Source organism: Mesoplodon mirus, assembly GCF_964341445.2.
Source record: "Mesoplodon mirus genome assembly, chromosome: 7".
Taxonomy (NCBI): Eukaryota; Metazoa; Chordata; class Mammalia; order Artiodactyla; family Ziphiidae; genus Mesoplodon; species Mesoplodon mirus.
Window position 1 is genome coordinate 63423910 of NC_138983.1, and position 26570 is coordinate 63450479.

Consider the following 26570-nt stretch of genomic DNA (forward strand, 5'->3'; position numbering starts at 1 on the left):
GTGCTTTCCCCTCACAATGTACTGCTTTCACTCTAATTACTGCTTTTAATTAGATCAGTGTAGAATACAGAGGAACAACGAGTCACCTACAGTTGAGATGAAAGCATCATCTTCCAGGATGCTGCACTTTGAGGTTTTTACATCTGATTGATCCCTCCTCTCAGGCTGCTGCTTCTCAAGCTCTGGCCTCAGCCCTCTGCTTTTATTTGTTAAACATTTGGAGAGCTCATGCACTCCTAGCTTCAATTATCACCTGTATACAGATGATTCCCAAATCAACATTGCCAATTGTTAACTTTCATTGGTGCATCAATCCTGTACTTCCCTAATTACATAGGGTATCTCCCATAGGAATGAATACCACAGTAATGGCACCTGAACTCAACAATTTCTATATCAAAGTGGCCTCAATATTCCTTCTGGTCTCCCAGGCTCAATCATATGAAGAGATTTCTTTCTGTCTCCTAAAGTATTCTGTCATGGTATCCTGTACATTCTTTAAAATTTCTTCTCATTTTTTTAATCCTTTTTTTTTTTGCGTTCTTAGTGTTCTCTATATATTATCTCCTGTAAGCCTCACAATGGTCCTAAAAGACAGATTTTAAAGCTACTAAGATCATCTCAATTTTACAGAAGAGAAAAGAGTCCTAGAGAGGTGAAATAACTTGCCCAAGTTCATATAGTGCATACATGGCAGAGCAGGGATTCAAACCCACTGTCTGATTTCAGAACCTCACGTTTTAGCTACTGTATTTTACTATTGGGTTTAACCCATTCTTGTTTATTCCTATCATCTCAGTCTAAGTTCCATGTTAGATCCACCTCCACAGATAGATTAGTATACCTTAGCCGATCAACCTATCCTGAAACATATTTTTTCAGTCTATCTTGTATCTTGCTGCCAGACCAAGCAACTTAAAATATTATCTTTTAAGTCTACATCATTAAGGTGCTGGTACTCAATATTAAGCCAGAGCAGGTCAACAAAATGGGCCTTAGTGTTTGGGAACTGTTTTAAATGGATGAATTTACCACCCCATTGCCCCAAAGATCTATCTGGATCTTGGGGAGAGTCAGCTCTGTATACTATCTATCCCCAGCATTATCCGGTCAATCCAAGCCACCTCCGAGCACCCTCCCCAACAATCCTTCATCACGATGTTCTGTGATCACTGATCTTAACACAACTCTTCATGGCCCACTTACCTTTGTCATAACTCATCCCTTACCTTAAGCAAGCTTCTTCTCTGCCTCAGCCATCTCAGTTTGACCCTAGGAATTCCCGTTTTCCTGCCAACAACTCCTCTGCCATTTTCTGCTTTTTCTTTGAACACTTTCTACCTTACTGAAACCAGAGGAATCCACTTCCCTGACAACCTTTTTTGGCTAAGAGACAAGTTAACATTCTCTTCCCTCGCTGTCAGATCCTTTCACAACAATGTTTTACTTCCAGCAATTAGCCGTCTCTGTTCCTTTAAGCTCTTCCCTCTAGAAGTCTGTTTTTTCCTAAACCAGCTGGGCCTAATAATACTACAGATGAAAGAAGTCATGTTTCTCCTTGTGCAAATGTGAGCCTCAAACCTTACCATTATCACGTATAGTCTAAGGAAGGATCAATCCAATGCCTACGGACCGGGCTGGGGGAAATGAAGGGAGAAAGTTCAAGAACAACGTAGAGATTACTTGCTCCAATCCTGGAAGCTCTTCACCTTGGTTTTTTTGGGTCCTTGTTGTCAGAGAGACAGATGAACGGGAAATGATAAAGTCTATCCCAGGAGAGCAAAACCCAGGTCAGTTTAGCACTCTGCTACATGGAAAACAAGGACTAGAAGCAGCTGGTCCATAATTACATTTCCCAGATTATGTAAAAAAAAAAAAGTCTTTTTACAGATAGTAAATTTGTACTAATTTGTTTTGGATTAGGATCCAAACAATCCTTCCTCACTATGTCCTGTGATCACTGATCTCAGCGTAGCCCTTTATGGCCTCTCATTGCATTTGATCATTAAATTTTAAGGTTTTTAAAATTTAGAACAGTCTGTCTCTCCTGCTTTTTTCATACTATCAACTTGTTACAAAAACTGGGTGTGTTAGGGTTCAACCAGAGAAACAGAGCAAGTAGGAAGTATAAACTAAGAAGTTTATTGCAAGGAATTGATTTAGTGGTCGGGGCTATTGGGCTTAGCTGGAAATCCATAGAGCAAGCTGTCAGGAAGGGCAGGCTGGAGCTCTTGGGCCTGAGTGGAAACCACCACACTCAGAATTTCTTCTGGGAAGCCTCAGCTTTGCTCTTAAATTCTTTCAGCTGATTGAATCAGACCTACCCAGATTATGTAGGATAATCTCCCTTACCTAAAGTCAACTGATTACAGACTTTAATTACATTTACAAAATACCTTCACAGCAACACTTAGGTGAGTGTTTGATTGAATAACGAGGGAGCAAGGTTTAGCTACCTAAACGCATAAGGACTATCACTCTGGGTCAGTGGTTGTATAGACTCTCCCTACATTCTGGATTTATCTGTTTTCCTCCATTTACCTTGTTCCCTTTTCTTGCCATATTTCCCATATATGCAGTTTGGCTTTAGAGGCTTGATTTGTTTCATGTTCAACTGTTTTGGCATGAATACTTCATAGGTTGTGCCGTGTGCTTCATGCTGCATCACATCAGGAGGCCCGTGACATCTGCTTTATTAAGACTGGTCACTGGGGTTCCCATCAATATTTCATCTAATGCCTTTATCCATTATGGTGGTAGTCTGAATCCATTTTATTAGGGATTACAAAACTAGCATGATTTTCTAATTATCAGAACTCAGTAACATCACTTCTGTAAAAAACTTTTCCTTATGAACCAAGGCTATTTGGTTACACTGAAATACTTCCATACAGGAAAGACAGGGGAAATACCAAATTCTTTCCTCTTAAGGAGTTGGTACCTAGTTACTTGCAATTGTGTCCAATGTGTGGAATTTTAACGTTTTTAGTATAATTATGAATTCATGGGTTTTATATATTTGATCAATTGCATTTATTATTACTTTTGATATTTATATTGTCCCATATTTAGCCAATGGTAGTCACAGTATATGGTCTTTTTGACAAGAATTTTATAGCTTGCTTACATTCTGGTCCCTGGCTTATCTTCTATATTTCCTGCTCCAGATCTGGAACTACCATTCCTCCAAGGAATTCTGGATCCTTTTATTGGGGAATGGTATGTAGAGATCCAATCTGGTCGCTAGATAGATCCATAGCTATTGGATTGTCATTACTTCTAGTCTTTTTCAGTAGACAGAACTAGGGAAACTGAAAAGAAAATAACAATCTAGAGTTCATACTGATATTCCTAATTTAAATTTAATATTACAAGATTTTAAATCTTGATCAGTCTTTTCATGTACTAGTACTGCATTGTTTTAATTATAGGGGCTTTATAATATGTTTTAATATCTGGTTGGGATAACCTCCTCCTCTGTTGCTCTTTTTTTCCTCTATGGAGAGAACTCATCTGAAGGGAAAAGGAAGCCAGGCCATTATGAATGATTGCCTAATAAAGCCTTTGTCATGGGATGGAGAGTAGGCTGGAATGAGGTGATTTTAAGTAGATTTTATCCATGAACCAATTCCCATGGAATCAAGTCCATGTCATAGATTTATAGAGGGATGTTAATAAAAATTGCAACAGCTGTCTGCACTAAAAAGTCAGAATATTAGGTTATGGTAAGTACTGGTTTGGTCCATTTCAAATGGATTTAATCACAAATGGAGAGAGAAGCACTAATCATCCACTTGTTTCACACTAGGGTTACTAGATAAAATACAGGATGCCCAGTTAAATTTGAATTTCAGGTATACAACAGATTTTTTGTGTGTGTAACTATGTCCCAAATGTTACTTCACACAAATAACTGGGACTAAAATATTATTTATTGTTTACCAGAAATTCAAATTTAACTGGGCATCCTGGTGTTTGTTTTGCTAAATCCAACAAGCCTATCCAGCACATTCCTTAGCTTTGGTACATCAGGGATTCCAGTGCATCAGCACTGGTGTCAGGCAACTGCAATAATAGCTGGTAGAGATGGCAGTGCCTGCAGAATTTTGTGGTGACTAGAGGAAAAAGCAGCAGTCTCTAGTAGACAAGGTGTCATCAATAGAAGCAGCATTGCTGGTAGATGCCACAGAGGATATTATCAGGGAAGCAGCAGCAGAGTCTGGCAAAGTCAGCGGTGTCTTGTTGGTGTGGCAGTTCCCCGAGGAAATAGAAACAGTACTCAGTAGAGACTGTGGTGCCTGGTAGATTTCTTGATACCTAGAGGAAACAGTCATGGTGCTTGGTGGGAAAAGGAAGAAACAAGCAGAAGTGGCCAGAGTGCCTAATGGAAGATATGATAGCACTTACTGGAGTGGAATTAGACCAAGAGCAGTGGGAAAAAACTTAGTGCCAGGTGGAAGGTGACCATACTTGCTCGTGAACACATCTGAGTTGCCTGCTTCTGGATAAACACGGAGGGTTACTTTTTTTTTTTTCAAGGAGTAGGATTCTGGTTCAACAGAGCCAGATAAATGCAGATTACATTGGTGCTTCCCAAGCCATCATTCTAGAAAAGGAGAATAAAGGAAGTATAGATAGTGTAAAAAGGATAATGATCTCTGCCTCTACCCACACTTTATTTATATCAGCCAATAAACCCCAATGCAGGGCTCTCTGTGGAAGCTGCTTTGGGCATAGGGCTTAAGGCTGGAAGCCTAACTACTGTCCAAAAAAGGATGCAACGGGAGCCACAAGTCCACTTATCTAACCACATATATAGTGTGGAAGTGATGGATGAGGATGGCTACAGTGCCTCTAGGGACCAGGCCATGCCAGGATCTGAGGCAGAAAGCTGACAGTTGAGTGCCATGAATAAGTCCCAAGCTTAAATGCAGAGTAACTCCACTCACCAGTAAAATAAGGCCTACTAGAGGTCCTGGTCTTTATCAATCAGGTTAGCAATGACTCTTCTCATGAGGGGGTATTAAAAAGTGGACATACAGAGGTGGGAGCAAGGATGGGAATATTCTCTTGCTTCCGGTAAAGTTTGAAGTGTTCCCCAGCTCTGGTTGGCACCACATGACATTTCTCCCCATGCAGATGCAGGCTACCCAGCTTACTCACTGAAGTATCATTGTGTCATTTTCACTGAGCATCTTAGTGCTTTGATCTACCTGCACTTGGATTTCAGACATAGGTCAAGATGTCCCACAGACAAAGCCATGTTTCTGTCCACACTGGCATCAGGTTTGCCTCTTGCCTCTGCCTAGACACTAGTCAATACCCATGGTGAGTTCACATCATCTCTGATGTCTAACAGTGGCATATGCCTCATCCCACCCCCCTTTCCAGATTTATAACCCAAGCATAGTTTCCATGCTGGATCTTCAGATTTAGACATCTCCTCCCCATACCTCTACTACATAGAAGTTCCACTTGATAGTACACCTTTAATAGAATCTTTTAAGAAATCCACTAGTGGAGAAAACATGATGTGATTTTAAGATATTTTGCTATGATACTGCAGCTTTATGCAGTTTTGTAACATCCAAGTCTTTGTTATTACTACTATTTACAATTTTAGCTTTTGATGAAATGATAATCTTCATAGGTAAAAGAATATGCACAACATAGTATTCTATTAGGTCTTTTGATATTCATAGAGATTTTACTTTTAACTGATTTTGTCTTTTTTTTTTTTTTTTTGATCACAGAAGAATGTCTTCAACTTACCTGAAGACAAAAACCCAAACAAAATAACAACAATGATTGGAGTAGTTAAAAAAAAAAGTCTGGAAATGCCCCCAAATGGTCCTAATTTCTAGACAATCTTAGAATTTAGTATGCAGAATTTCAGGCTGCCAAGAAAGCACCCTAGACTTCAAAGACTAAAGTAAAAGTCTAGAGACCGAGGAGCCAAATTTTGCCTATATTTATTGGTTTTGTGGTTGCTGAGGGAGCTCAACTTTCTTTAACTTGACCACAGTCCAAAACACTGCAGTTTCCTTGCTAAAATAAATATTAATATGAGATTACTCATAGAGGTGAGTCAATGGTCAGCTCAGAGTAAAGTTCAAATACAATAGCCTTTATGTATTCTTCTGGCTTGTTCACAAATGCATTCTAAACCAAGAAAAAAGTCACCAGGAAGAACAATATTTGGGTGGTCAGGAACCACTGGCCCTGTACTGAATGATCTTAACACTCAATACAGAGAGCTGGATAAAGGTATTGACTTGGAGCTCATGAAATCCGAACAAGTGTATGCATTCATTCATTCAGCATTTACTGAGAGCCAGCTATGTGTGTGCTAATACATACATATAGTACCCTCAGGTCCAGGCACAGAATGCCTAAAACCCTTGTAATTTCCTAAGTGATAAAAGCACATCTTTTGTTCTAATATTTTGTTTTTGACCGTGGTTCCTGACAGAGTTCCTAAATCCCTTGGAATTTTCTCCTGGGTGATAGCCGTGCCTTTTGTTCTAATGAGGTGACTCTTGGTAGGCTTCTAGATGGTGGCTGGTCATCAGAAAGACTAAGTCACGATCAGAAGCTTGGAACTTTCAGCCACACCCCCATTCTCCAGAGAGGGACTGGAAATGGACTTAATGAGTGATCATGCCTATGTGATGAAGCCTCTATAAAAATCCCCAAAGTGCAGAGTTCCGAGAGCTTCTAGGTTGGTGACACCTGTAGGTGCTGGTAGCGTGGTGCATCTGGGGATGGCATAGAAGCTGTGTACCCCTTCCCACATACCTTGTCCTGTGCATCCTTCCATCTGGATGTGCATCTGTATCATTTATCACATCCTTTTAGATAAACTGGTAAACAGCAAACTGTTTTCCTGAGTTCCGTGAGCCATCCTAGTAAATTGATCACCTGAGCAAGGGGTCGTGGGAACCTCTGCTTTATAGCCAGTGGTTTAGAAGCATGGGTAACAACCTGGAATTTGATTGGTGTCTGAAGGAGGGAGGGGCAGGCTCATAGAACTGAACCCTTAACCTGTGGCCTCTGACACTATCTCCAGGTGGACTGCGTCAGAATTGTGTTAACTTGTAGGATACCCAGCTGGTGTCCCAGAGAAATGCTTGTTGTGGAGAAAACCCCACACATATCTGATGTCAGAAGTGCTGTGAGTGTGGCAATAGTGTGAGAGTAAAGGAAAGACACACAGGAAGAAGACTGAGTTTTTCTAACATAAGTAACAATAATACCATGTGGCATATGCTAACATAGATATACAAGTTGCAAAGAGAAGGAATGAGAAGAATCATTAATGTCATGGGGGGCAGCCTTCTAAAATGACTCTCAGTGATCCCCCACCTCCTGGTATTTATTCATGCCCTTGTATAATCCCCTCCTCTTAAGTATGAGGTGGGCATAGTAGTTTGCTTATAATGAATAGAATATGGCAAAAGTAATAAGATATCACTTCCAAGATTAGGTGTAAAAGATGATTTCCATCTTACTAGCACACTCTCTGACTCTTCAGCCTTGCTGGCTCTGATGAAGCAAGTTGCCATTCTGTGAGCTGCCCCAATAATTCCACATGGGAAAGTACCGAGGGCAGCCTTTGGCCAATAGCAAACAAGGAACTAAATCCTGCCAACAACCATGTGAATGAACTTGAAAGTGATTCCTCCCGTAGAAGAGCCTTGAGAAGAATACAGCCCTGGCTGACACTTTGACTGCAGCTCTGTGAGAGCCCTGAAGCAGAAGGCCTGGTTGGCCATACTCAGATTCCTGACCCACAACAACTCCAGATAATAAGTGTTATTATAAGCCATTAAGGTTAGGGGTAATTTGTTATGCAGCAACAGATAACGAAACAATAAGGAAGAAAAGCAAAGGTCATTGAAACAGAAGGAAGAGCACTTGCAAAGATGAGAGGGCATAACACCGATTACATTCTGGAATGGCAAATATTCTTGTGTAGTTGCATCATGAAGTATCTTTGCAGGAATGACTGGAGATAAGATTTGAGATAAGGATTCTCAAATCTGAGATAAGGAGGCCAAATTGTAAAATGTGTTCAAGAATCATTTGTTTTTGTCAGTGTTCCCTTGCAGCAAACAGAAACCTCTCCAACTATTTTAAACAGAAAAACCTTAACAAGGGAAATTAGGTATTTACAATATTGTTGGAAGGGCTTAGAAACTAAGTCTGAAAGCTACTACGACTGTAGTTGCCTCCCACCACCCATGAAGCTAGGCCAGCTTCTGGAACTTTGCCACAGAAAAGCCCAGTATCTCCACGATCATGCTTGCCTGTGGCAATAGCTGAAGTAGTGTAAAGCTGGTCTCTCCTTCCTTCTGCCTTCTAACTCCTGGATCATTGTATAGTACCAGAAAGTAAGGAAGTGCCCAATAAAAACACAATGATAGGGGTAGGTCAAAAGGACACAGGAGCAAATGGAAAGAGTTCCCAATGGCCAAAGCTGGAGCAATTTGAGCAAAAAAAAAAAAGAAAAAATTACATAATGTTAGATTATACTAAAGTAGAAAATAAATATTCATGAGTCCATACTGATAGAAATAAGTGATTGAATATATTAATGGAGATTAATAAATCAATATCATGTGCAAGAGAATGCCAAATAACTTATGTAGACATTCCACTTTCAAGGAGGCAGAACATAACTCCCCTACTTAAGCATGGGCTATACGTTGTGACTTCTTTCCAAAGAGTACAGTGTGGAAATAGGGAAAAAAAGAGTGCTCCCAGCTGACTTCAGTATTATTAAAATGCTCTGAGCTCAAACCTGACCTTGCATGTAGACTATTATAGGGTAAACAACTAAATTTTATTTACATTTAACTAGGAGATTGAACTGACAAATAATTGCTTTTCTTCCTGTTTGGAGACAAACATTTTCTTTTTTAGTGTGTGAGTGACCCTCTTGTTCCTTAGGAAGAATTTATTTACTTGCATATTATTATTAGCTTTAGAAACCCATTCTTCCCCAGAGCAACTGATTTTGCTCTGGGCACTAGCTAAAGGTCTAGAGAAGGGCAATAAAATGTAAAATTCTTTGGCTTTAAAGTCAATATGCTTCAATTCTGTTCAAGCCAATGGACATTTAGAAATTCCCACTATATGCAAGCATGTGCTGGGTCTCAAGCCATCTGCTTTAATCCTGCTTTCTGCCCTTGGAAATCAGCTCGTCTTTACTGGGCCCGTATTGGCATGCTAATATCTGACAGTTGGCCTGGACTTTATAAAAAGCATGCAATTTTACAGGGGACTCCTTCCCAACACAGAGTACCTTTGTCCAAAGGAGTGGATCTGTAATGTTTGAGCCAGAGACACAGGCATAGAGAAGAGTCATTTCTGGTCAGGGAAATCCTTTGCACCACCTGCAAATACAATCACATGGCTGTCTACCTGCCTCGTTTGAAGACTGTCTTTGGTAGGCTGCATTGTAGGTCTGACCTGGGATGGCCCCTCATATTCCAATTTCTCTTTGCTCAATGGAGAGTAAAGGGAATCTGACTAGGAAGAAGGAAACTTCTAGAATAGGTTCTACTTCTAGCTGTCCGTGACACTGGGCTCCATTTTTTTAGCTAAGAAAAGAGAGTTTAGAGGAGCTTATCTTGGGTCCTTCTGAGCCTTACATTTTCTGATCATATGAGCTGGATCAGGTAAGTCTTTGCTGAGGTTGGTGTCTGCCTCAGGGAAGGAGCAGTTCTCAAAGTTTTTTAGTGGTTCTCTTTTTCCCTTGTTATTGCAATGGCTTTGAAGAAAAATTCCCTGAAGTTGGGAAAAGAGTCCTGAGTTGTCTTTCTTATTTTGCCTCTGTAGTTTTTGCCAAGTGACTGATTTCAAGCTTGCATATTGGAATGGTTTACATCCCTACATTGTCATTTGCAAGGAAAGCCTGGTATTGTAGGGAAAGGAGTGTGGGCTCTGTGGTCATTCTGACCTGGGATTGAATCTTACCTTTATCACTTAACTAGACGTGACCTCAGAAAACTGACTTAACTCTTCTAAAAATCCAACTTTCTAATTAATAAAAAATGACAGTAATAATCCTTCTCAAGGAAGATGTGGCAGTTAAACAGAACAACATGTGAAAATGACTGTCACTTAGTAGGTGCTCAATAAGTGATAGTTTCCTCCCTCCCTCCCCCCCCCCCCTTCCTTCCTTCCTTTTTTCCATAATGATGGAAGTTTTACATTTTCGTCAGTATTTTTGCAATTGACATTTGGTCTATCTAGTGATTATATGTGGCTAGGTAGGGTTTTTCTCTTTCCTCCTTTCTCCTCCTGAGTAGGGCATATTCTTGTCTAAATTAACAGAAGATGATAGTATCCTAATATATGGTAGATGCTCACGGATGGGAGACCTAGTGTGGAAGATCTGATTGTTTTCCAGTTAGCAAACACAGAAGACCACCATTTAGGCTCTTTCCCTTTCTTCTTCACTCCCTGAGAACTGGTTGAGGCTGATAAAGCTTAAGGACTGACAAATCAGAGTTTTAAACTCATAGAGCTCAGGGCCAGGTAGGTTGTAAATGAGTGAAATGGGCTGGGTGTGGACAAAAAAGGCAATAGTACTATAAAATCCATAGGAAATGGCACCTTTACTTTGGTGTGAGGTTGCAATAGAGTGGTGAGGACTGTGGTGAGGTGGAGAAAGCATCTCCCATTTAAAGGGGGCAGCCACTGCTCAGTATTAGTAACTATGGCTATGAGGGAATATGGGTTCTTTAGTTCCAGATCTTGCCGGTTTTCAAGGGAACGGAAATACAAATCTATGAAATCTCCTGATGTTTAATTCTTGGCAATTAAACCAAATTTTAATATTTGTGGGACAACCATAAAAGACTATGCCAACAGGTATGGCCTCTGAGTTGAAAGGATCATGGAATTGTGGGGTTACTGGTGAGGGAAAGAAGATATTAGCAGTCTCAGAGAGAAAGGCTAGAGAGAGGGGGAGAGAAAGTTAGAGAAACAGGACAAAGGAGATATCTGAATCTCCAGCTTCCTGTGAACTCTGGAACAGATTGGAATGTAGGACCTGAATCCAAAGTAAAGGACTAATTTATGTGTGTATACTTGACCTACTTAAAATAAGACCATCTGAAGCAAGAAGAGCCTCACATAGTGATATATATACTATTGGGTTTTCAAATGTATTTCAGCTACCAAAATTGTCTCTCTTACGTTTGCAAACAACAGATCACTTCAGTTTTGCATGAAAGGTATAAAGCATCTATGTAAATAAGAGAGCAAAGGAATTTTCTAAATGCTTTTATTTTTTAGCACAAATATTTCTGCACCTCTCAGACTCCTTTTGCTGGAAAAAGAAGAGCTAGTGATACATTTGGTTAATGACATCTAAAAAATGTACTTTGGTGTATAGAGGTAATGATGTACTTTTTAGGTATGTTAATAATAAATTAAGGCTACAATTGTTGCCATATTCACGAGAAAATAATGAGTAGATTAGTCTCAGCAAAAAAAAAAATTGGTTTTGGAAGTGGAAAGCTGGGGATATCAACACTGAAAAAAATAAGCTTCATACATTCTACTATATGCAATTTTTTATTAATAATATTCAATTATAGAATGTAATAACTTGCACAGTACCTGACATATAGTAGGCATTCAGCAAATGTTTATTAAATTTTACTGCTTTTTAACACAGTAATTTTATTCAGTAATAATTTCTATAATGATAAAAATAGAAATTTTTAAGAGATTTTTTTTGGGGGGAGAAAAGAATATACTTTCTTTTCCCTAGAAAGTATGTTCTTCTAGAGAAAATAGCAGCAGCAGGAGAGAGAGAGAAAAGTAAGTGTGTATAAGTTCTAAAAAGTGATTCCAACTAGAATTATTCAGAGATGAACACTTTGACCCTGTCTGTATTTACAGTCCCTGACAAATGCTGTCAATATCCTCAGCCTTATTCTTTTTCTCTATTTATTTTGGTTTTACAGAGATTAGGTCTCAAGTCACGGGAATCTCCATGTCCTTCAGTTGCTAAACTTTTCCTTCCTTCTTTTTCTCTTGCCTGGCTCAGAAGGACATGCCAGATGGTATAAGTGTTTCCTTTCCAGAGCTGAAGAAAGGATCTGGGCTGTAGAGTCAATCAATAGACAAAGCCTTGATCTCAATGGTTTCTTGGCTCTCAGCTCACCTATTCTCAGGCAGCCTAAAGGCCTCTTGACAAACATGTTCTGATTAGCTGTTTGAGGTCTAGGTGCTTTGCACAAGCTCCTTTCTCTCACTGGGATATTATTAACACATAACCAGGCTAGAAAGTTTATGGGAAGCTTTGGAGGTAGGAGGGTAGGATCCAGAAAGGATTGCAATAAGGAAAAGGGAATTCCCTTTGGTGAACTCCAGAGTCCAAAGGTAGCCCTGAGCTGACTCTAGTTAGGAACCAAGGGTAGACTTGCTTGTTTGGTTCTTTGGCCCTTTTATAGGCTCCCCATCTGGGACCAGGATGTGTATCAGGAAGGAAAACAACCTCAGGTGTGTCCTCTTATTTCTTTCAGCTTCCATCTAAACTTCAGCTTCCAGGCATCGCACTGTGGTTTTGGGTTGACTCTTGGGCTCCTCGGGTTTTTTATCCATTTTCTTTGATGCCTCATTAGGGTTGCTATCATCGGCCTTCTCCTCCTTCACTACTTTAGTTTCTATCATTTCCTTCTGCTGGTTCTTGTTTGTAAAAGGGAAGGCCTTCACATACCTGTAGGCATAAACACAAAATTAAAGTGAGAGACTTCTATGTAACACATCAAACAACAGATAATGTTTTGTGATGGCCCATATTGGCATAGTACACTGGGTATTTTTATTTCAGAGAGATGCTAACACATGCACCCTCAAATACTTTAACCCATCCCCACCTGGATGGATGCAATTAGATAGGACAGTAAGTTTACAGGCAAAACTTTAGGCTGGCCTTAACACCCTCTCATCAAAAACAAAGAATTGAAAATCAAATAAAGCATATCCATTTTTCCCTAGATGTCAAGCTTTTCTTTTTATTTCTTGATATTCAAAGGGACAGCCATTGACGTATATCTAAAGGCCGGATAACATACAAGTGCTGAAATAATAGGAAAGGTTGGGTGGTAGAGAGGACAGGTGAGGTGAGGGAGAACATTTATGGTATAAGAGTATTGCCATCTCCATTTGGACAAAGGAAATGTCAATAACAACCCTGGATAAACACAAGATATGGATGTGACAAAGATGACGAGACTGACCATGTGCCAACAATCCCACCTTTTAACGTAGCAAACCGCGAGGCCAGCTGCAGCAGCAAAGAAGAGGAGCGCAAGCACCAGCAGGGTCGTGGGAACACCTGGGGGAGACAGAGACCGTGCCTTGTTCCTCCATGTAGACATTACTGTGCACTGCTCTTCTAATGACTCATCCTTACACGTGATGGAGACCACAGACAGAGCGGAAGAGCCTTCTCTGTGACCACACAGGGGCCACTTGGGGAGTTGGGCCCACATGAGCTTCTTTGCTTCCTACCTATAGAATCCTTGGCCTTGCCTCATGCTCTCCCTACTCTAAAAGTTGCAATATGACAGAGTCCATTTCCTCCCTGTGGCCTTGAGGTGACAAGTTTGGAGCAAATCAAGTGTAAGACCCTTTAAATAGGAACACTAACTTGCTAATCATAGGCATTTAAGGTGTGTATATATACTTTAAAAACTTCTGCATATGAATAGATAGTAATTTATTCTGAAAAGTCTTTGCGTTTTAAAAGTGAAGCTATTTTAGACCCATGATTTTTAGTTTAATCATTAAGGCTCTTTAGAGACCTCAAGTTCTAGAACTTTATGAAATTTGAATTTGCATTAAGCTTTTATTTGTATTTGTCAGGTCCTGAGTGCTCAATCTGGATACAGGCTAGTTTCTATGTATTGTCTGCTATACACACACACACACACACTCAAACACATACACATAATGCAGACAGAAAGTTTTTACCTCCAAACCCAACAGATTCATTCTTGAATGCCGCTTTATTTTCAATATATGATTCAGTTTCTGTAGATATGGTGCTCGTTTCCATAAAAGCTTCTGTTATGCAAATTAATTTTCTTTTCCGTGGAATAGAAGTGGAAGCCAGAGCAGGAGCCACAGTGGGTGTAATAGAGTCAGGTCCATCAGTAGACAACGTTGAGTGTGTACTCTCACTGACAATCATTTCTGTTGTGTATGTTGCAGTTTCCGTGTTGAATATGGGATCATCGGTGGTGATAATTTCTGGAAAGCATGAGTTAACCCAGGTATCTGTCCGGGGAGGGAAAAGTGAAATAAGAAAGAAGTATTGCAATAGCCTCCTAATGGGTCTGCCTGTCTCTAGTCTTACTCTCCTCCAGTCCCTTTATACTGCAGCTGGAATGGTCTTAGAAAAATGTAAATATAATCATATCACTTCCTCCTTTAGAATCCTTCCCTGACTGCCTGTACTGCACAGCCTATAAGGCCTTCCATGATCTGGCCCCTGCTGACATGGCCAGCCTCACCTGATCGGTCTTTCTCTCGTTCCCCCTGCCATGCTAGAATTCCTTCAGTTCTTTGATATGCTTCCTCTAACATCCAAACCTTTGACCTGGATGCTTTCTTCACTTGTAAGACTCTTTGCCCCTCTTTATTAACTCTTCCTTGTCCCTCAGGTCTCCGACTGAATATCTCTTTCTTAGGCAGACTTGAAGACCAGATTGGATCCCTAGACATACATTCTTGTACCTCCTTGTACTTCCCTTGTCATGATTCTCACTACACTGCTCCCCACTGGACTGTGAGCTCCCTGGAAGCAGGATTCCTGTCTGTCTTGGTCATCATGGTATGTGCAATGTGGCTGGCACATAGTACATGCTCAATACTTGATGTCTAAAGGAAGGAAGGAAAAGTGAAATGAAGAAAGGAGCAGATGGGGAGACCAAATATACACACATGACACCAATTGAGGACAGAGATCTACTAAAACCAGATTTCTCTGTGCTCATCAAAAAAAAAAATTTTTTTTAAGGAGATGGGAGACAAGGGAGGGATGTAGGTTTGCTCTCCAATCTGTTGAATGTGGTAGAGAGGAAACTAATATTTGTTGAACATCTTGCTCTGAGTCAACCATGGCAGTTCATTAAACAATTTTATAAAACCCTCATTTATACAGGAAGAAACTGAAATTCAGAGAAATTGAATAATTTGCCTAAAATCACATAGCCAGGAAATGGCAGAGCCAGGCAATATATTACAATATGCATTTGCATCTCTTTTAAATCTCTAGTTATTTGTGACAGTGGGTAGCATCAGCTGGAATGTTAGTCATGAAGAAGAAGTTATTCTATTATTTTTGAAAATTAAGTAAAAGTTACCAACCAAGGCCATGGTAAACATGATAAAACATTTTGACCCCACATGCATTCAGTCAATATTTTATACTATTCATTTCATTTTGAAAAGACCTCTATTCAAATAGGCATCATCCTTGACCTCTGACCTGGACTTTGGAAGGCAGCTATGCTCACCACTATACCACCAATGCCGCCCTGGATTTTTAGCTACATTTCCCGTTCTCAAGCAGGTGCCATATACTTCCTTCAAAAAAATGAACAGTTTTTAATATCAGGGGAAAAGTATACTGAACACGATATACTGCACTGGGAACTGAGAATACAGAGACAAATAAGGGATGATTCCTGTTTCCAAGAGGACAGAAGTATTTTGATGAGGCTAGGAGGCGATAACTGGGAGTTCACAGAGGAGGCGGCATGAGCAGGATGTGGACAGTTAATGCGCTCATTCAACAAATATTTATTGAGCTCCAACTCTGTGCCAGGTGCTGTGCTAGATGCTAGGGATGTGGTGCAAATACGACCAAGTCCTTGCTCATAAGGGCTTATGTGTTATTGGAAAGAAGGATACGGATAATAAAATAAAATAAAAAATAAGCCAGAAATTTCAGAGGATGATAAATGTTGAGAAGATAATTAAACAGGATAAGGATCAAACTGGAAGGGGCAGGAATGGGGACAGATACTTTGGATAAGGTGATAAGAGTAAGTCTCGTTGGGAAGGTGATACTTAAGCTGAAACCTTAAGCTGAATGATGAAAAGTAGCAAGTCATTGAAGATCTAGGGCAAAAGCATTCCAAGTAAAGAGAACAGGAAATTCAAGAGCCTGAATTTGAATAATCTCAGCATGTTTGATGACTAGAAGGCTGGTATGGCTGGAATAGAGCTCCAGGTCATGTAGTATGGAAGAGGGAATAGGATATCCCAGTCAATAAGAACAGCGTAACCCAAGAATCCAGAAGTTTGAAAGTGTAGGTATGTCAGAAAATGACAAGGAGCACAGTGTGGCTGGCGTGTAGGGTGTGTGTATGACGGGGAGCATGAAAAACTGCAAGTAGGAGATGAGACTGGGAAGATAGGTTGGAGCCAGTATATCAAGAGTCATAATTGCCATGGTAAAGAATTTGGAATTTATTCTGTGGGAGAAGGAATTTTCAACTGGGGGCAGCAAACCTTCCAACTGATATACAGAAGTTCTCATATGTGCCCAGTTTTATGTGCAGAAGTCTTCATAGTTCACATCAGAGTCTCTGATAGGAAGCCACCCAAGGCTGTGGAGAGGAGGAGGGATGTAATCATCAGAAGAGGTGTGTGGAGGATGAAATAGAGATGGGAGAAAGGGCAACCAGGAGCCAAGAAGGAGATGATTGCAATTGCACAGAAATAGGAGAACGCGGAAGTATCTGGAATTCTAAAACTTATATCTTAGAGATCTTCTAGAGGAAAGTGGTTCTCAACTCTGGCTGCAGGTTAGAATCATCTGGGGAACTTTTAAAAAATACTCATGTGAAGGACCCACCCTGGGCCTGGTATATTACGGACGTGTGGTCATCACCAGGGAAGGTGACGTGGAAGTGGCAGGGCTCAAGGTTTAAATCCTGGCTCTGTCCCTTATTGACTGTTGCCACAGCAAATCACACTCTAAGCATCAGCTACTTCTCTTGGAAAGTAGAAGTGGTACATTTGTATCATTTCACTGAGGATTAATGAAACAGTAAATGTGTAGGGCCTAGCAGAATCTATGGCATAATCTGTAATATCTGTAAGAATTAGTTTCCTTTGCCTCTCTGTTCATTAAGTGTAGCCAGGAAGGCCGCCGTGTGAGGGAGCAACGGCAATCTGATCCCGTGGTCCCTTACTGGTTGGGGGCACAATGTGTCTCACCTGGAAGTGTTAGGACCTGGCTCTCCTTCCCTCCAAACTACAAATATAATTTCTCTAGAATGTGCCAAATGCTTTGATAGATATTAGACACGGTGTGGTTGGTGTCCAAGAGGAAAGATAGGAGTCAGGGGTATAGAAAGGCTGCCTGAAGAAGACGGTACTTGAGACTTGAATAAAGAATACAAGTTAGCCAGGTGATGAAGAGGACGGGCGTTGTGGCAGAGGGAACAGCATGAAACAGGTGGTGCACGCCGAGCACTAGAAGCACTTTGGTCTGATTCCCAAAGCTCACAAAGATAGCAGTAAGAAAGACAATTAGGATAAGGTTTGGGGTCAGGTTTAGGGTTACTGTGATCCTCAGAGCTCACAAGATAGCAATAAAAAAGAAAGTTACAAAAACAAAGAAGCATAGGGTAAGTCTAGGTTAGTGAGAAGATGAGGGCTAGGATAACTCTGTTCCTCACAAAGACAGCAAACAGAAGCAGGTGAACCTGATTTATTTCAAAATGATAACATAAGCACACAGGGTAGCAAATTTTCTCAAGTCACTTTTGTACACAATTCTCTGAGAGTACATCCTTAGAGGGATGTCTTCTGAGGACTAAAAGAAACGTGAAGGAATTGCAAATTCCATTCAGTAGGTTTATTATTCCTAATAATGCTGTTTTTATAATTTTGAAATTATTGTAGGATAAGAAAATATATTATTTATTGGGAACAAGAATTTTCCATATAAGAGAAAAAACATGCAAGTATAGAACAAAGTAAACAAAGAAAAAACTTGAATTGTTAAACTTGAGTTGGAAATATCAATGCAAATGCAATATATATATGTATATTTTTTCCTAGCTGCCCACTAAAAAGGACCGAGAAGCCATGAAAATGAGAGTAGTAATGAGAACAACTTGCATGCAGATCTTGGTTTTGAATCAACATTCTCTACTAAAAAGAACCAAGGCCCCTTGGAGAAATAAATGGCTGACTCCATGTGTGGGATAAAGAAAGTACAAAGTGAGCCTGGGACATGTTATCATGCCAGAAAGCAATGACTTGCTCAAATACTAATGGGATGAAAACAAAAGTCAACTAGAAGGGGCTCCCACTCGCCAAATTTGGGACAATTTGAGCATCAAAAAGAATAATAATTGTAAAATTGATTATAACATATTGAACACAGAGTAAGTAAAATGCTACATGTCCATGGTTGTATAAAGGGGAGGGAGGACCTGTGTGTGTGTGTGTGTGTGTGAGAGAGAGAGAGAGAGAGAGAGAGAGAGAGAGACAGAGACAGAGGCAGAGACAGAGAGAAAGAGAGACAGAGAGAGAGAGAGACAGAGAGAGAGAGATATTCTTCTTTATCAAAGAATGCCAGCTAGAAGGAAGAATAGATTTAGAATGTAGAAGGAAGAATAGATTTAGAAGGAAGAATAGATTTAGAAAATTATCATTTTGCAGTCCTGCATATAATAATTGATTCCAGCTAGGATCATCAATGTCTGCTTGAACTATCAGGTAAAAGATGATTGGGGGGGCTTCCCTGGTGGCACAGTGGTTGAGAGTCCGCCTGCCGATGCAGGGGACACGAGTTCGTGCCCTGGTCCGGGAAGGTCCCACATGCCGCGGAGCGGCTAGGCCCGTGAGCCATGGCCGCTGAGCCTGCACGTCCGGAGCCTGTGCTCCACAACAGGAAAGGCCACAACAGTGAGAGGCCCGTGTACCTCAAAAAGAAAAAAAAAAAAAAAAAAAAGATGATTGGGGGGCCAGACTATTTGCATGGTGCCAAAATATCACACTATAGGTTACCTCCTCATTGCAAAGGGGAAAACATATCTGAGTTCATTAGAGAGGTCTGGCAGTCACCGTCTTATTCAAATGATCAAAGTTAGCATGTAACAGTGGGACATACCTACATTAAGGGCCTTCTGTTGGGATATGATCTAAAGGACACAACATCATCTATCAAGTATTTTTGCCAAACCTAGTAAACATGAATCTAATCAAGCCTCTACACCTAACTTTAAGTATATAGGAAGCACAGGGAATGGAAATACCAGTTAAATGAAACCACGAGGAAACATGTAAATCCAAGTCATCTCCCCTGACTCCTTTTCATTTAGTCCATAGGGCCGGGTGTCCTATCATTGCACTGACAGCTGGCAGGAAGGCCGGGAAGTTAAAAGCCCAGGCCATTTACCCGGCATGGACTGGCCGTCAGATGAGCAAGCATGCAAACCACCAGTTCCGCAGCCAAAAGTGATAGACAGGCGGCAGAGGCGAGGGGAGGAGGGTGGTGAAAAAATATGGGAAGAAGCTTATGTTCCAGTCTTGACTCGGCCTCTAGCTGACTGTAAGACTTTGAATAAGGTAAACCTCCATTCTGAGCTACAGTCGTTTCATCCATGAAGTGAGTGAAGTGGACAAAGTCTCTTTCACGGCCCTTCCTGGGCCAAGGCTCCCTGGTTCACAGAACCGCTCGGACCTTATGCTGCCTTTGGGCAACAGAACACTGCTGGTGCACTTTTATCTCTTGGATCTTAGAGAATGACCACTGAGCCATCTGACCTTTAGAAGGTCAGATTTATGAGTATGTGTGAAGAGTAATAAATCAGACAGAGGTTCTTATGATAAAGTGAGAACAAGTGTTTAGTCAAAGAAAAACTTTCTGAGAAGTTACTTAGGTAAAGCACTTGGGCTAAAGGCCTCCAAGGTCTCCCAACAAGGTTAAAGGGATGACTGTGAGCAAATCAGTTCTATTTTCTAGCTTTAATTCCTTCCTTCATTAAATGAAAATTGGGTCTTGTTCTTAAAAACATCTAATATAGCATCTGAATTTCCACTCCTGTAAAGGAATGTGGGATAAAGGAAAGAGTTAGATCTATGTGTGAGTCTTCATAGTAAGGAGACCTTAGACGAATGTACTTATGTCCTCTGCAAAATAGGGATGATAAAGCACACCTCCTACGGAGATTGTCAAGGTTCAGCGAGATAACTTAGTACCTTGCTTTGTCCATAGTGGATGTTTCCTTCCCTTCATCCTGTTTATCTCGTAGGATGAAGGCGGGGTGGGTAATGGAGCCTCCAGGGACGCCTTCTCCCTATGTTGTCAATCTGTCATATTTTCTCTAACTTTTTGCTCTGAGAGGGACACCTCTACCCTGGTCAAAGAGGCAGTCTTGGGAGGATTCAGTGGCCATCACCATGATTGCTTCTGCTACTGCTCAGGGTTACTCTTCTCAGAATGGTTATAGAACTATTGAAATCCAGACAAAACATGCTATGTGGAGAGGCTGCAGATCTGACTCACCAGATGAGTTGTGACAATAGGCCCTGTGCCGCTGGTTGAGTGAACTTCTCCAAATGAGGACACCCACCCCATTCTTCCCACACTTGGGGTTCTGGATAATCCGAGGGATGACCACGAACTGATTTTTAACCCATCCATAGCTGTAACAGAATACATATGAACTGAGTGGATGCATCGATCTCTGTTGCTGAACAAGAACACAGAGCCAAAAGAGCTCCCACAGTGTTTGTGAATCCAGCTGTTTCTCACCTGCAAGTCTCAAAGCCAAATTTCCATGCTGCTTCAACCTGTTCTTTGCTGGCCAGAGTTAGTCCTACGAGCCTACAGGCCTCCTGGGCTTCTGTGAAATTCAGCTGCGGGTGTGTCTTTTTGTTCACAAGAGTGACCCCCATGATTCTGCATGGTCCTGAGGTGGAAAGCTCTGCAAAGGAATCACATAGGCCCTCAGTGTGCTGCTGTCCTTGCCCCTAGCCCTCAGGCTCTCCTTCCTAGTAGAGCATCATTGCCTCAACGCAGCAGCTGGGATTGAAGTTTAGAAATAATAGGACACAGACCAGACATTTTCCACAAGGACATCCTGCTGGGTTAGGTAGGTGCTTGCCCGGATCCATGCTGTACCTCTCACCAGGTCCGAGTCCATCGTCCCTCACTGCACTCAGGTTCCTTGTTCACTACATGGAGGCTTTGGCTACCAGTTCCTGGGGTGCGGTCTAGGGGATGCAGCTTCTGCAAACCTTTTTGGAGTCTATAAAATGAAGGGTCTGAGACTTTGAGAAAGATAGAATCCAGGACTCTGGTTAACAGAATAGTGAACAATACTCCAATGTCTGTTGGGGACAGCACTATTTCTGAGATGGGCTGAAAAATGTTGCACTTGGTATAATAGAAAGTGAACCTTCTCTGACCATTGGGGGGCAGGCTTACTCAGAAGTTCCTAGAGGAGTCAGATCGTAAAGCTTGCATGGCAGAGAAACTAAATAAAGGAAGTAGACTTTTAAAGTCAGACCTGGATTTGAATCTAGCCTGTGTCGCTTGCTGGCTCTGTGAATTTAGGCTGGTTAACTTCATCTCTTCGAGCCTCAGTTTCCATATTTAGAAAATTGAAAGAATAACAGTATCTATTGTATAGGGTGGTGAAAGGGAAATGAGTTAATTCAAATAAAAATGCTTAGCATAGTGCCTGCCACATAGTAGGCACTCAATAAATCATAACATAGTATCATTATGTTACCTTCAAAGCACTTTGGTTTTAGTCTGCTAATGACTGACCTCCCTAGGGAAGCTGAGGCAGTTGAACAGGTGTGAATAATATCTTACTCAAAATCTAACAAATCTGAGAGTTCCTTTGATCCCTTCTCTCTGGGTTCTGGGATTTATAGACCTGTATGAAATTGCAAAGTTGCATTGCATTTTGGTCCTTTGTTCCAATTGGGCTTCATCCACAAAAGTCCGTAAAAGGGCATTTCAATCTCCCAAGTAATTGCTTGAACACAGATCTGTGCACTGGATTCCTAGTCAAATGCTTTGACCACTGTCTAAGGTGGTATTTAAATTTAAAGCAAGTTTCTTCTTGCAAACATGGAAGGAGCATTTCTAAGTCCCCCATGTGACCTTGGTGTGGAGCAGAGGGTTGGGGGAAGGGAAATGAACATGATGTATGGTATTTGTGGATAGCCTTGTTTGCTTCCAGACGCTGCTCTCACCAAAAGAGAGACCAGAGAGCCAACACCCAATATGAGTGTTTGTGACAGAACAGCCTCTTATGACGGTGTGCGCTAACACTAATACCTACACCAACACTGATATTAATACTATATTAATATTAATATTAATACCAATGTCAATGTTAATTCCAACTTCTATCACCTGTAGATGCCACTCTGTGCCAAACCCTGTCTGTTTTGACAGAAAATTGAGGTTCAGGGAGATTAAGTAACTTTCCTGAGCCCAAGGATATACAGCAACTAGGTGGCAGTTTGGGGGCACAAACCCAATTATGATTGATACTAAAACCTCAGTTCTTAACTAGGACACTGTTCTGCTTCCCACTGTGCGATGGGGGGGAAGATGAACACACACACAAACACACATACACACACACACACCACTAGAGCTGAACTCTTGGAACACACCATTTGTCCTGGAATTTGGCCCATTTCACTCATAAGCTTGCTTATGGCTGCTTCTTTGGGAATACCGGTAGAGAAGGTATATTAATTACACTGTCATGTGGTCTTGATACTCTCATCATACATCATTTTTACTCTAAATATTATTGTTATGAGTAATGATAGACCTATTCTTGGCAATAGACCTAGCTTTGAATATTTCTTCTATTGTTAATTGGCTGTGGGACCTTGGGCAAGTTAGCATTCTCAGCTGTAAAAGGGGGATGGTTATATCTTCTTTACAGAATTTTTGCCAGAATTTTAAAATTATATAACTTGTACCTAGTGGAGGCTGGGTCCACAGTAGACAGTCAACAAATATTCATAGATTTTATGCTTTCCTATTTAAGGACAAAAACAGGGAGCTGGAATCCAAGTGATATTCGAGTAACCCCTTCCTCAAGCTTTCTTAGGAAACAAAAAGCATAGTAGAAACAGTATATACCTAGGAATCAGAGCTGAATTCAAACCCAAGCTTTATTATTTACTGCCTTCATGACATTAGGCAAGTTGCTTGGCCTCACTGAGCCTGTTCCTTCATCTATAAAGTGTCTTCTTAAGAAATATATATATATATATTTCTTATATATATTTTATATACTATATATAGTACATAAAAATAGGCCCTCAAAAATACTAGCGCCCATCCTCATCCACTCACCTTCATCAACCACCTTTTTCCTAATCATGGCTCTGTATAACTTTCAGTTGTTTCCAAAATTTCAATTCCCTTAGGAAAATTTTGCCATTATTGAGGATGGTCCAAAGACTGTGCTGAGTCAATGTCAAAGAACAATTTCCATAATAGTTTGAGGATTAATGGCAGTATTTGGGGGAAAAGTGAATAGTCTCCCCAGGGAGATGTCAAAGAGGGCCAAACTTATTTGAAAGTAACAGTTCTGGTATTTGAAAAAAAATCAACCATATTAACTCTAACCTCCCTCATAAAATGGAGTATGACAATATCGGAATCAACTCTGGATGCCTGTTCCTGACATATTTTATACCTCAGGGCATCTTCCAACAGAGGAACACATAATTTTCCTTTTAAAGTGCTCATATTTTCATTTGCCCAGAGCTGCAATGAGTGATCTGTGGTTACAATTTTGTTTTGCCTACAGTGCAGAATGAGGTTACCATTTAGGCAGCTCAAAAGCCCAGGAATCATTTCAAGTCATTCCTTTGGTAGGGAGCTGATGACTAATTTTCAAACCTACATTTTCACAGATTTTTTTCAGTTAATTTGCCATTTACTGCGTATTAAAAACGTAAGCATTCCATGATAGTATAGTAAAACTAAAAATAATGATACTGACACTTCCAAAAATATAAAACAGGCCAATATTCTGTGAAAGTTAACCATTTTCCCCAGGCTTGGTGATTGCTTAAAAATTTTCACAATCATGCTTTGCTTCTTCAATGAAACACTTTTTAAAACAAGTGATTTCTCCTCAATGTTTTGTTTCAAAATATCCTCATTAAAAATATCCCATAACCAAAAATAAAAGTCAAGATAACATAAAGGTAAATGAGAATCATTTTGGTGAAGTTGACAACATGGTGAAAACATTTCTGGCAGAGCAATACTACCAATGAGATCTTCTGTTGACACTGAGCGCCATCCCACCCCAGAAATTCAGTCAAGAACTTAGTAGTCTTAGGACAATTTGCAAGATCTTGCCTTGCCTCATGTTGGCAATCTGGTAAGAAACCTACCTTCTGTGAGGAGAGAGCCTTGGACCAGGAGCCTTGTGGTCCAGATGGAGGCAAGAAACAACACCAGGCTGAAGTACTTGGCCATTGTGCCAGCCCCTTCAGAGCCAGAGGAGCACCTCAGATGGGCACCAGCAGTATCAGAGGCAGACGATCACCAGTCTGGATGGAGACTTCTGGAAGTAAGTGGGGGCCCACACGGCTCCACTTCATAACTGAGACATCCGGATTTCCCTGCTTTCAAGCTTCTGACTTGTCAAGGTCACTAGGGGAAATGAGTGACGTCCCTTGAATGCCCAGGCTGTACTTTGTGGATGGCTTTCTGGAAAATTTAGCTAATGCTGACTCAGAAAACACACAAACGAGGAAGGCAGATAGCACAGGGTGAACTGCTGAAGGTTTCCCCAATTCCCATATTCCCTGCCACCACCTACCTCCCCCGCCAGCTCGGTTCTTACGCAGTTCGTTGTTGACTGTGGAGTCCACTCAGTTATATACTCTTAGGAATGCCTCTGTCTCTAAAGGAGACTGAGCATGGATTGTGCTGCTTTTCCTCCCACTATCAGTGGGTTTTTTTTTTTTCTTTTTCCGACTGCATATCCTTGTGATCTGTGGGGGAATGAGGCTGAGGCTCATGAAAATGAATGATTATTTAAATACCAAGGACAGAGTCCTCATGCTTCCCTTCAGGATTTCTTTATATGTTTGAAATTTCTACCCTGCTACAGGTGATTCCTGCTTCAAAGAAACCAGACACATTAAAATTCATGCAAAACATGACTAGGGGGGCAATTTACAAAATCAGTCATTTAATACTTCACAATAGTGGTCACCACAGGGGTCCTTTATATAGTAACTCTCTCTTTGATAAACTTCTCATATTCTGGTAGGTGAAAATTCAATTTAGACTTCCTCTTTTTTGTTTGATGAATGTGAGATTTATCTGCACTGTGCACAAGCAGTCTGCACTCTCTGTTTCCCCTGCTAGAGTTTCAGTGGTTTATCTTCCATGGCAATTACGGAATTCTGGCTTGAGAGTAATGCCTTGGGAAAAGGGTTATTAGTTTTCTCCAAAAGGAATGTCATTTATAGGAACGGTGTATGGATAACTAGTTCTTTCCCGTACAAAAGTTATTGGTCATAAAGTTAGATATTGGTGTGGAAGATACCAATAATGAAAGGAGAATCTTCTCTGCACAAACATAGAGAGCTTCTAAAGGACCAGGGGAATATCCCTTAAATAGCTGTAGTTTAGACCTCATTACTTGGGTGAGCACAAGACCTAGGTTACAGGGACCTCAGAAATATACATGACCCCTCTATCACCATGGAGCCAGAGAGACAGGAAAGCAGAAATTGTGTTCTCTTCGTCATTATCCTTAAAGCTAGCATCACACCTGAAAGACAGTTAGCCTTCAAGCATTTGCTAAAGTATTACAAAAAGGAAGAAGGAAGGAAGACAGGAAGGGAAAAAAAGAACCAGAAAGGGTCTCCCTACTGAAAGTCAACCACACCATGTAACATAACAAGAGTGATGTCTCATGTTCAAAAGTTCCAGGGATTGGGGTAGGGGGTACATCTTGAGGGGAGGCATTTTAGAAATTTTGCCAACCAGAGTTACCTACCTTTGATTAGACCCCGATTCTGCTTTCTAGGAGAAACTCTCACGTCCCATGTCCACCTTCATTGGATAGAATCTTCCTTGGCCACATTTGTAGTGGGAATTAGGGAGTACGGGCTCCTTGGGGGTAGCACAGCTTGTACAATCTGATTTCTGCTGATATAAGCTTAGGATCCCAAAAGTTGTTTTCTAACTTAACAATCAAAGGAGTTTTTAGTCCTGGCTTGTATCTCTGTTCAATAAATACAATTCCCTCACAAACTTAGGTTTCTGATCTATTTGCTTCCATTTGATTCCATGTGCAATAATCACACCCCCAATCCTTTCCCAGTCACAATTCTCAAGATGTATTTATTTTTCTCAGCCCTATGCTCCCCCCTCTCTAATTTAGTGGTGGCTACCCTGAGTTCATTAGAAACCACAGATGAAAGGGCCATATTCTTAATCTGGCCTTTACCATAGGGCTGCTCTGATCTTAATTCAGCTGAAAAGTTTTATTGCTTCTTTT

General features: G+C 40.8%; 1 protein-coding gene across 1 annotated transcript; it reads right to left on the reverse strand.

The window, feature by feature from the left end:
- Positions 1–10903: 10903 nt before the first annotated feature.
- Positions 10904–24733, reverse strand: LYVE1 (lymphatic vessel endothelial hyaluronan receptor 1). Its single transcript, XM_082626299.1, has 6 exons — positions 24445–24733; positions 20810–20981; positions 20561–20700; positions 13999–14304; positions 13282–13360; positions 10904–12739 (listed from the first exon to the last, which is right to left on the reverse strand). The coding sequence occupies exons 1-6, from the start codon at positions 24527–24529 to the stop codon at positions 12553–12555; spliced, it is 969 nt and encodes a 322-aa protein (XP_082482425.1). The 5' UTR covers positions 24530–24733; the 3' UTR covers positions 10904–12552.
- Positions 24734–26570: the final 1837 nt, after the last annotated feature.

Coding starts and splice junctions, on each gene's coding strand:
- LYVE1 (XM_082626299.1), bottom strand. CDS start 24,529: ATGGCCAAGTACTTCAGCCTGGTGTTGTTTCTTGCCTCCATCTGGACC. Junction 20,701..20,809: donor TTTGGCTTTGAGACTTGCAG/GTGAGAAACAGC, acceptor ATTCTGTTACAG/CTATGGATGGGTTAAAAATC. Junction 14,305..20,560: donor CTATTGTCACAACTCATCTG/GTGAGTCAGATC, acceptor CTCCCCGGACAG/ATACCTGGGTTAACTCATGC.